The sequence below is a fragment of the Cherax quadricarinatus genome, chromosome 14, assembly GCF_038502225.1.
Source record: "Cherax quadricarinatus isolate ZL_2023a chromosome 14, ASM3850222v1, whole genome shotgun sequence".
Classification (NCBI taxonomy): domain Eukaryota; kingdom Metazoa; phylum Arthropoda; class Malacostraca; order Decapoda; family Parastacidae; genus Cherax; species Cherax quadricarinatus.
The window spans coordinates 51384564-51396334 of NC_091305.1; the positions used below are offsets into that span (position 1 = coordinate 51384564).

The 11771-nt window shown below is 46.2% G+C and overlaps 1 protein-coding gene across 1 annotated transcript; it reads right to left on the reverse strand.

The window, feature by feature from the left end:
- Positions 1 to 3650: 3650 nt before the first annotated feature.
- On the reverse strand, positions 3651 to 8551 carry LOC138852705 (trichohyalin-like). The gene is given in 6 exon segments (XM_070085034.1): positions 3651 to 4573; positions 4576 to 4744; positions 5072 to 5654; positions 5881 to 6040; positions 6657 to 6774; positions 8540 to 8551. Coding segments are annotated over 6 exon segments (1698 nt in total). The 3' UTR covers positions 3651 to 3917.
- Between the last annotated feature and the right edge of the window lie 3220 nt (positions 8552 to 11771).

Here is an 11771-nt window from a genome sequence, read left to right on the forward strand (position 1 = left end):
GCCTTACGAATTTATTAACTTTTTTCACTAAGGTATTTGAGGAGGTAGATCATGGTAATGAATATGATATTGTGTATATGGACTTCAGTAAGGCTTTTGACAGGGTCCCACATCAGAGACTATTGAGGAAAATTAAAGCACATGGAATAGGAGGAGAAATTTTTTCCTGGATAGAGGCATGGTTGAGAAATAGGCAGAAAAGAGTTTGCATAAATGGGGAGAAATCAGAATGGGGAAGCGTCACGAGCGGTGTTCCACAGGGGTCAGTGTTGGGCCCCCTGCTGTTCACAATCTACATAAACGGCATAGATGAGGGCATAAAGAGCGACATCGGCAAGTTTGCCGATGACACCAAAATAGGCCGTCGAATTCATTCTGACGAGGACATTCGAGCACTCCAGGAAGATTTGAATAGACTGATGCAGTGGTCGGAGAAGTGGCAGATGAAGTTTAATACACAAATGCAAAGTTCTAAATGTAGGACAGGACAATAAATATGCCACATATAAACTAAATAATGTAGATCTTAATATTACGGATTGCGAAAAAGATTTAGGAGTTCTGGTTAGCAGTAATCTGAAACCAAGACAACAGTGCATAAGTGTTCGCAATAAAGCTAATAGAATCCTTGGCTTCATATCAAGAAGCATAAATAATAGGAGTCCTCAGGTTGTTCTTCAACTCTATACATCCTTGGTTAGGCCTCATTTAGATTATGCTGCACAGTTTTGGTCACCGTATTACAGAATGGATATAAATGCTCTGGAAAATGTACAAAGGAGGATGACAAAGTTGATCCCATGTATCAGAAACCTTCCCTATGAGGATAGACTAAGGGCCCTGAATCTGCACTCTCTAGAAAGACGTAGAATTAGGGGGGATATGATTGAGGTGTATAAATGGAAGATAGGAATAAATAAAGGGGATGTAAATAGTGTGCTGAAAATATCTAGCCTAGACAGGACTCGCAGCAATGGTTTTAAGTTGGAAAAATTCAGATTCAGGAAGGATATAGGAAAGTACTGGTTTGGTAATAGAGTTGTGGATGAGTGGAACAAACTCCAGAGTACAGTTATAGAGGCCAGAACGTTGTGTAGCTTTAAAAATAGGTTGGATAAATACATGAGTGGATGTGGGTGGGTGTGAGTTAGACCTCATAGCTTGTGCTAACAGGTCGGTTGCCGTGTTCCTCCCTTAAGTCAATGTGACCTGACCTGACTCGGTTGTGTGCATTGGCTTAAGCCGGTAGGAGACTTGGACCTGCCTCGCATGGGCCAGTAGGCCTTCTGCAGTGTTCCTTCGTTCTTATGTTCTTATGTATATATCTTATTGTATATATGTTACGGTATATATGTTACTGTATATGTTACTGTATAAATGTTACTGTATATATGTTACTGCATGTTACTGTATATATGTTACTGTATATATGTTACTGTATATATGTTACTGTATATATGTTACTGTATATATGTTAGTATATATATGTTACTGTATATATGTTACTGTATATATGTTACTGTATATATGTTACTGTATATATGTTACTGTATGTTACTGTATATATGTTACTGTATGTTACTGTATATATGTTACTGTATATATGTTACTGTATGTTACTGTATATATGTTACTGTATGTTACTGTATATATGTTACTGTATATATGTTACTGTATGTTACTGTATATATGTTACTGTATATATGTTACTGTATATATGTTACTGTATGTTACTGTATATATGTTACTGTATGTTACTGTATATATGTTACTGTATATATGTTACTGAACATATGTTACTGTATATATGTTACTGTATATATGTTACTGTATGTTACTGTATATATGTTACTGTATGTTACTGTATATATGTTAGTATATATATGTTACTGTATATATGTTACTGTATATATGTTACTGTATATATGTTACTGTATATATGTTAGTATATATATGTTACTGTATATATGTTAGTATATATATGTTACTGTATATATGTTAGTATATATATGTTACTGTATATATGTTAGTATATATATGTTACTGTATATATGTTACTGTATATATGTTACTGTATATATGTTACTGTATATATGTTACTGTATATATGTTACTGTATATATGTTAATATATATATGTTACTGTATATATGTTACTGTATATATGTTAATGTATATATGTTAGTATATATATGTTACTGTATATATGTTACTGTATATATGTAACTGTATATATGTTACTGTATATATGTAACTGTATATATGTTAATGTATATATGTTAGTATATATATGTTACTGTATATATGTTACTGTATATATGTTACTGTATATATGTTACTGTATATATGTAACTGTATATATGTAACTGTATATATGTTACTGTATATATGTTAGTATATATATGTTACTGTATATATGTTACTGTATATATGTTAGTATATATATGTTACTGTATATATGTAACTGTATATATGTTACTGTATATATGTTACTGTATATATGTTACTGTATATATGTAACTGTATATATGTTACTGTATATATGTTACTGTATATATGTTAATGTATATATGTTAGTATATATATGTTACTGTATATATGTTACTGTATATATGTTACTGTATATATGTTACTGTATATATGTAACTGTATATATGTTACTGTATATATGTTACTGTATATATGTAACTGTATATATGTTACTGTATATATGTTACTGTATATATGTTACTGTATATATGTAACTGTATATATGTTACTGTATATATGTTACTGTATATATGTAACTGTATATATGTTAATGTATATATGTTAGTATATATATGTTACTGTATATATGTTACTGTATATATGTTACTGTATATATGTTACTGTATATATGTAACTGTATATATGTTACTGTATATATGTTACTGTATATATGTTACTGTATATATGTAACTGTATATATGTTACTGTATATATGTTACTGTATATATGTAACTGTATATATGTTAATGTATATATGTTAGTATATATATGTTACTGTATATGTTACTGTATGTTACTGTATAAATGTTACTGTATATATGTTACTGCATGTTACTGTATATATGTTACTGTATATATGTTACTGTATATATGTTACTGTATATATGTTACTGTATATATGTTACTGTATATATGTTACTGTATATATGTTACTGTATATATGTTACTGTATATATGTAACTGTATATATGTTACTGTATATATGTTACTGTATATATGTTACTGTATATATGTTAGTATATATATATATATGTTACTGTTAATGTATATATGTTACTGTATATATGTTGTATATATGTAACTGTATATATGTTACTGTATATATGTAACTGTATATATGTTACTGTATATATGTTACTGTATATATGTAACTGTATATATGTTACTGTATATATGTTACTGTATATATGTAACTGTATATATGTTACTGTATATATGTTACTGTATATATGTAACTGTATATATGTAACTGTATATATGTTACTGTATATATGTTACTGTATATATGTTACTGTATATATGTTACTGTATATATGTTACTGTATATATGTAACTGTATATATGTAACTGTATATATGTAACTGTATATATGTTACATATACAACAGTTTCTCTCCCGCCATTTTCTTAACTTTTTTCATTAATTTGTCACATTTTTATTTTCCTTTTCAATTATTTTTTTTATTTCCACACTTCCACCTCCCTATTATTATAATTATTATAATTATGGGGGAGCGCTAAATCCGTAGGATTATACACCGCAGGTGGGGGGGGGAGATGGAAGATATTCAGGCTCAATTCAAGGAACCGGAGCAGAGATCCAGTTCCCTAGATCAAGAGCCCCTCACCAGCGTCAAGGAACCTACCTGGACGGTCCACCTCCCTAACATCAACACTTTCCTCCCACCATTCTTCTCTGTTCTGACTGTCTCTTCCTTCCTTCTCTTCTCTGTTCTGAGTGTCTCCTCCTTCCTTCTCTTCTGTGTTCTGACTGTCTCCTCCTTCCTTGTCTTCTCTGTTCTGTCTCTTCCTTCTTTCTCTTCTGTGTCCTGACTGTCTCCTCCTTCCTTCTCTTTTCTGTTCTGTGTCTTCCTTCCTTCTCTTCTGTGTTCTGACTGTCTCCTCCTTCCTTCTCTTTTCTGTTCTGTGTCTTCCTTCCTTCTCTTCTGTGTTCTGAGTGTCTCTTCCTTCCTTCTCTTCTCTGTTCTGAGTGTCTATTCCTTCCTTTTCTTCTCTGTTCTGAGTGTCTCTTCCTTCCTTCTCTTCTCTGTTCTGAGTGTCTCTTCCTTCCTTCTCCTCTCTGTTCTGAGTGTCTCTTCCTTCCTTCTCTTCTATGTTCTGAGTGTCTCTTCCTTCTCTCTTCTGTGTTCTGTCTCCTTCCTTCTCTTCTCTGTTCTGAGTGTCTCTTCCTTCCTTCTCTTCTCTGTTCTGAGTGTCTCTTCCTTCCTTCTCCTCTCTGTTCTGAGTGTCTCTTCCTTCCTTCTCTTCTCTGTTCTGAGTGTCTCTTCCTTCCTTCTCTTCTGTGTTCTGAGTTTCTCTTCCTTCCTTCTCTTCTGTGTTCTCTCTCTTCCTTCCTTCTCTTCTCTGTTCTGAGTGTCTCTTCCTTCCTTCTCTTCTCTGTTCTGAGTGTCTCTTCCTTCCTTCTCCTCTCTGTTCTGAGTGTCTCTTCCTTCCTTCTCTTCTCTGTTCTGAGTGTCTCTTCCTTCCTTCTCTTCTCTGTTCTCTCTCTTCCTTCCTTCTCTTCTCTGTTCTGAGTGTCTCTTCCTTCCTTCTCTTCTCTGTTCTGAGTGTCTCTTCCTTCCTTCTCCTCTCTGTTCTGAGTGTCTCTTCCTTCCTTCTCTTCTGTGTTCTGAGTTTCTCTTCCTTCCTTGTCTTCTCTGTTCTGTCTCCTCCCTCCTTCTCTTCTCTGTTCTGTGTCTTCCTTCCTTCTCTTCTCTGTTCTGTCTCTTCCTTCCTTCTCTTCTCTGTTCTGTCTCCTCCTTCCTTCTCTTCTCTGTTCTGTCTCTTCCTTCCTTCTCTTCTCTGTTCTGAGTGTCTCTTCCTTCCTTCTCTTCTGTGTTCTGAGTGTCTCCTCCTTCCTTCTCTTCTGTGTTCTGACTGTCTCCTCCTTCCTTGTCTTCTCTGTTCTGTCTCTTCCTTCTTTCTCTTCTGTGTCCTGACTGTCTCCTCCTTCCTTCTCTTTTCTGTTCTGTGTCTTCCTTCCTTCTCTTCTGTGTTCTGACTGTCTCCTCCTTCCTTCTCTTTTCTGTTCTGTGTCTTCCTTCCTTCTCTTCTGTGTTCTGAGTGTCTCTTCCTTCCTTCTCTTCTCTGTTCTGAGTGTCTATTCCTTCCTTTTCTTCTCTGTTCTGAGTGTCTCTTCCTTCCTTCTCTTCTCTGTTCTGAGTGTCTCTTCCTTCCTTCTCCTCTCTGTTCTGAGTGTCTCTTCCTTCCTTCTCTTCTATGTTCTGAGTGTCTCTTCCTTCTCTCTTCTGTGTTCTGTCTCCTTCCTTCTCTTCTCTGTTCTGAGTGTCTCTTCCTTCCTTCTCTTCTCTGTTCTGAGTGTCTCTTCCTTCCTTCTCCTCTCTGTTCTGAGTGTCTCTTCCTTCCTTCTCTTCTCTGTTCTGAGTGTCTCTTCCTTCCTTCTCTTCTGTGTTCTGAGTTTCTCTTCCTTCCTTCTCTTCTGTGTTCTCTCTCTTCCTTCCTTCTCTTCTCTGTTCTGAGTGTCTCTTCCTTCCTTCTCTTCTCTGTTCTGAGTGTCTCTTCCTTCCTTCTCCTCTCTGTTCTGAGTGTCTCTTCCTTCCTTCTCTTCTCTGTTCTGAGTGTCTCTTCCTTCCTTCTCTTCTCTGTTCTCTCTCTTCCTTCCTTCTCTTCTCTGTTCTGAGTGTCTCTTCCTTCCTTCTCTTCTCTGTTCTGAGTGTCTCTTCCTTCCTTCTCCTCTCTGTTCTGAGTGTCTCTTCCTTCCTTCTCTTCTGTGTTCTGAGTTTCTCTTCCTTCCTTGTCTTCTCTGTTCTGTCTCCTCCCTCCTTCTCTTCTCTGTTCTGTGTCTTCCTTCCTTCTCTTCTCTGTTCTGTCTCTTCCTTCCTTCTCTTCTCTGTTCTGTCTCCTCCTTCCTTCTCTTCTCTGTTCTGTCTCTTCCTTCCTTCTCTTCTCTGTTCTGAGTGTCTCTTCCTTCCTTCTCTTCTGTGTTCTGAGTTTCTCTTCCTTCCTTCTCTTCTGTGTTCTGTCTCTTCCTTCCTTCTCTTCTCTGTTCTGAGTGTCTCTTCCTTCCTTCTCTTCTCTGTTCTGAGTGTCTCTTCCTTCTCCTCTCTGTTCTGAGTGTCTCTTCCTTCCTTCTCTTCTGTGTTCTGAGTGTCTCTTCCTTTCTTCTCTTCTGTGTTCTGAGTTTCTCTTCCTTCTCTTCTGTGTTCTGTCTCTTCCTTCCTTCTCTTCTCTGTTCTGAGTGTCTCTTCCTTCCTTCTCTTCTTTGTTCTGAGTGTCTCTTCCTTTCTTCTCCTCTCTGTTCTGAGTGTCTCTTCCTTCCTTCTCTTCTGTGTTCTGAGTTTCTCTTTCTTCCTTCTCTTCTCTGTTCTGTCTCTTCCTTCCGTCTCTTCTCTGTTCTGAGTGTCTCTTCCTTCCTTCTCTTCTCTGTTCTGTCTCTTCCTTCCTTCTCTTCTCTGTTCGGAATGTCTCTTCCTTCCTTCCCTTATGTGTTCTGAGTTTCTCTTCCTTCCTTCTCTTCTGTGTTCTGAGTTTCTCTTCCTTCCTTCTCTTCTGTGTTCTGAGTTTCTCTTCCTTCCTTCTCTTCTGTGTTCTGAGTTTCTCTTCCTTCTCTTCTCTGTTCTGAGTGTCTCTTCCTTCCTTCTCTTCTGTGTTCTGAGTTTCTCTTCCTTCCTTCTCTTCTGTGTTCTGAGTTTCTCTTCCTTCTCTTCTCTGTTCTGAGTGTCTCTTCCTTCCTTCCCTTATGTGTTCTGAGTTTCTCTTCCTTCCTTCTCTTCTGTGTTCTGAGTGTCTCTTCCTTCCTTCTCTTCTGTGTTCTGATTGTCTCTTCCTTCCTTCTCTTCAGTGTTCTGAGTGTCTCTTCCTTCCTTCTCTTCTGTGTTCTGAGTGTCTCTTCCTTCCTTCTCTTCTCTGTTCTGTCTCCTCATTCCTTCTCTTCTCTGTTCTGTGTCTTCCTTCCTTCTCTTCTGTGTTCTGAGTTTCTCTTCCTTCTCTTCTGTGTTCTGAGTGTCTTGTTTTCCTCCGCCATTTTCCCCTCTCATTTCCACCTCCTTCCCCTTCCCTCTACTCTATCTTCAAAGACATTTCCCCTTCTTGCTGCCTCTTTCCCTCTCCTAGCTCTCTCTCTCTCTCTCTCTCTCTCTCTCTCTCTCTCTCTCTCTCTCTCTCTCTCTCTCTCTCTCTCTCTCTCTCGTTTTCTCAACTCCTTTCTTCCTCTCCACGAAGTTTTATCGTTTCTTCCTGCCCTCTCTCATTTCATTCCCTTTCCATCTCTCTCCTCTCTCTCTCTTCCTAGGTATTCCCCTTTCCTTACTAGCTCTTCTCCTTTCCTGTCCTTCCTTCCTACCATCCCTGGTGTTCCCTTCCTACCATCCCTGGTGTTCCCTTCCTACCATCCCTGGTGTTCCCTTCCTACCATCCCTGGTGTTCCCTTCCTACCATCCCTGGTGTTCCCTTCCTACCATCCCTGGTGTTCCCTTCCTACCATCCCTGGTGTTCCCTTCCTACCATCCCAGGCGTTCCCTTCCTACCATCCCTGGTGTTCCCTTCCTACCATCCCTGGTGTTCCCTTCCTACCATCCCTGGTGTTCCCTTCCTACCATCCCTGGTGTTCCCTTCCTACCATCCCTGGTGTTCCCTTCCTACCATCCCTGGTGTTCCCTTCCTACCCTCCCTGGTGTTCCCTTCCTACCATCCCTGGTGTTCCCTTCCTACCATCCCTGGTGTTCCCTTCCTACCCTCCCTGGTGTTCCCTTCCTATCATCCCTGGTGTTCCCTTCCTACCATCCCCGGTGTTCCCTTCCTACCATCGCAGGCGTTCCCTTCCTACCATCCCTGGTGTTCCCTTCCAACCAATCCTGGTGTTCCATTCCGACCATCTCTTGTGTTCCCTTCCTACCATCCCTGGTGTTCCCTTCCTACCTTCCCTGGTGTTCCCTTCCTACCATCCCTGGTGTTCCCTTCCTACCATCCCTGGTGTTCCCTTCCTACCATCCCTGGTGTTCCCTTCCTATCATCCCTGGTGTTCCCTTCCTACCATCCCTGGTGGTCCCTTCCTACCATCCCTGGTGTTCCCTTCCTACCATCCCTGGTGTTCCCTTCCTACCATCCCTGGTGTTCTCTTCCTACCATCCCTGGTGTTCCCTTCCTACCTTCCCTGGTGTTCCCTTCCTACCATCCCTGGTGTTCCCTTCCTACCATCCCTGGTGTTCTCTTCCTACCATCCCTGGTGTTCCCTTCCTACCATCCCTGGTGTTCCCTTCCTACCATCCCTGGTGTTCCCTTCCTACCATTCCTTGTGTTCCCTTCCTACCATCCCTGGTGTTCCCTTCTTACCATCCCAGGCATTCCCTTCCTACCATCCCTGGTGTTCCCTTCCTACCATTCCTGGTGATCCCTTCCGACCATCCCTGGTGTTCCCTTCCTACCATTACTGGTGTTCCCCTCCCATCTTCCTCTTTCGCTTGCTACCTAACATCTCAATATAACCTTTTACGGTCGTTCTTATGACCATAATCTGTCTGGTTTTTGCTCTGTCCAACCCAGCCAACAACCTCCCCTTAGTCTGCTCCACTTGGATGGGTTGCAGGAGGGGCGTTGGTTGCAGGAGAGGCCTGGGTTGCAGAAGGGGGCGTGGGTTTCAGAAGGGGCGTGGGTTGCAGGAGGCGTTGGTTGCAGGAGGGAGCGTGGGTTGCAGGAGTGGCGTTGGTTGCAGGAGAGGCATTGGTTGCAGGAGAGGCGTTGGTTGCAGGAGAGACCTGGGTTGCAGGAGGGGCGTGGGTTGCAAGCGAGGGCGTGGGTTGCAAGCGGGGGCGTGGGTTGCAGGAGGGGGCGTAGGTTGTAGGATGGGGCGTGGGTTGCAGGAGGGTCGTGGGTCGCAGGAGGGTCGTCTGCTGCAGGAGGGGCGTGGGTTGCAGGAGGCGTGGATTGCAGGAGGCTTTGGTTGCAGGAGAGGGGTAGGTTGTAGGAGGGGGCGTGGGTTGCAGGAGGGGCGTGAGTTGCAGGAGGGGCGTGAGTTGCAGGAGAGGTGTGGTGTCATGTAGGGGTTCGATAACGTGGATTGGGTAATACCACTCACGTTGGATGTTCTAGTATATTGGATGGAATATAAGTGGAGCACCAAGCCTTGACCTGGCATCTATCCTAACGTCTCTACTTCACCTGTCTCGCTGAGTGCCTCGGAGGGTAGCGGCATTCAAAACATGCTAGGTCAGCTGAACAGTGAATAACAAGTGATTCACACAGACGCTTGGTAGTGAGTCATACTACTGGTAACTGGTTACTGGTTACTAGGAACTGGTGCTACTGAGTGTTGCAGGAGGGGCGTGGGTTGCAGGAGGGTCGTGGGCTGCAGGAGGGGCGTGGGTTGCAGGAGGGTCGTGGACTGCAGGAGGGTCGTGGGTTGCAGGAGGGTCGTGGCCTCCCTACCGTCCCTCCCTCCCTTCTGTCGCTCCCTCTCTCCCTACCGTCGCTCCCTCCCTCCCTACCGTCGGTCTCTCCCTCGCTACCGTCGTCCCCTCCCTCCCTTCCGTCGCTCCCTCCCTCCCGTCGCTCCCTCCCTACCGTCACTCCCTCCCTCCCTACCGTCGCTCCCTCCCTACCGTCGCTCCCTCCCTCCCTTCCGTCGCTCCCTCCCTCCCTTCCGCCGCTCCCTCCCTCCCTACCGTCGCTCCCTCCCTCCCTACCGTCGCTCCCTCCCTACCGTCGCTCCTTCCGTCCCTACCGTCGCTCCCTCCCTCCCTACCGTCGCTCCCTCCCTCCCTACCGTCGCTCCCTCCCTCCCTACCGTCTCTCCCTCCCTCCCTACCGTCGTTCGCTCCCTCCCTACCGTCGCTCCCACCCTCCCTACCGTCGCTCCCTCCCTCCCTTCCGTCGCTCCCTCCCTCCCTTCCGTCGCTCCCTCCCTACCTTCCCTCCCTCCCTCCCTACCGTCGCTCCCTCCCTCCCTACCGTCGCTCCTTCCGTCCCTACCGTCGCTCCCTCCCTCCCTACCGTCGCTCCCTCCCTCCCTACCGTCGCTCCCTCCCTCCCTACCGTCGCTCCCTCCCTCCCTACCGTCGCTCCCTCCCTCCCTACCGTCGTTCGGTCCGTCCCTACCGTCGCTCCCTCCCTCCCTACCGTCGCTCCCTCCCTCCCTTCCGTCGCTCCCTCCCTCCCTTCCGTCGCTCCCTCCCTACCGTCGCTCCCTCCCTCCCTACCGTCGCTCCCTCCCTCCCTACCGTCGCTCCCTCCCTCCCTACCGTCGCTCCCTCCCTCCCTACCGTCGCTCGCTCCCTCCCTACCGTCGCTTCCTCCCTACCGTCGCTCCCTCCCTCCCTTCCGTCGCTCCCTCCCTCCCTACCGTCACTCCCTCCCTCCCTTCCGTCGCTCCCTCCCTTCCTACCGTCGCTCCCTCCCTCCCTACCATCGCTCTCTCTCCCTACCGTCGCTCCCTCCCTCCCTACCGTCGCTCTCACCCTACCGTCGCTGCCTCCCTCTCTACCGTCGCTCCCTCCCTCCCTACCGTCGCTCGCTCCCTCCCTACCGTCGCTCTCTCCCTACCGTCGCTCCCTCCCTCCCTACCGTCGCTGCCTCCCTCTCTACCGTCGCTCCCTCCCTCCCTACCATCGCTCTCTCTCCCTACCGTCGCTCCCTCCCTCCCTACCGTCGCTCTCTCCCTACCGCCGCTCCCTCCCTCCCTACCGTCGCTCCCTCCCTCTCTACCGTCGCTCTCTCCCTACTGTCGCTCCCTCACTACCGTCGCTCTCTCCCTACCGCCGCTCCCTCCCTCCCTACCGTCGCTCCCTCCCTACCGTCGCTCCCTCCCTCCCTACGGTCGCTCACTCCCTCCCTACCGTCGCTCTCTCCCTACCGTCACTCCCTCCCTCCCTACCGTCGCTCCCTCCCTCCCTCCCGTCGCTCGCTCCCTCCCTACCGTCGCTCTCTCCCTACCGTCGCTCCCTCCCTCCCTACCGTCGCTCCCTCCCTCCCTACCGTCGCTCTCTCCCTACCGTCGCTCGCTCCCTACCGTCGCTCCCTCCCTCCCTACCCTCCCTCCCTCCCTCCCTTCCGTCGCTCCCTCCCTACCGACGGTCGCTCCCTCCCTACCGTCGCTCTCTCCCTACCGTCGCTCCCTCCCTCCCTACCGTCGCTCCCTCCCTCCCTACCGTCGCTCCCTCCCTCCCTACCGTCGCTCTCTCCCTACCGTCGCTCCCTCCCTACCGTCGCTCCCTCCCTCCCTACCGTCGCTCCCTCCCTACCGTCGCTCCCTCCCTCCCTACCGTCGCTCCCTCCCTCCCTACCGTCGCTCTCTCCCTACCGTCGCTCCCTCCCTCCCTACCGTCGCTCCCTCCCTCCCTACCGTCGCTCCCTCCCTCCCTACCGTCGCTCTCTCCCTACCGTCGCTCCCTCCCTACCGTCGCTCCCTCCCTCCATACCGTCGCTCCCTCCCTCCCTCATCAATCTTCCACTGAAGGTAGTCTAGATGGTGTGTAAAAGCCTGTACAGCCTGAGAGGAATTCGGAAGAGGGTGAGGTAAACTAGTGTGGGTAATTCATCATGATGGTTCTCAGTGATGGCCGATGCTGAA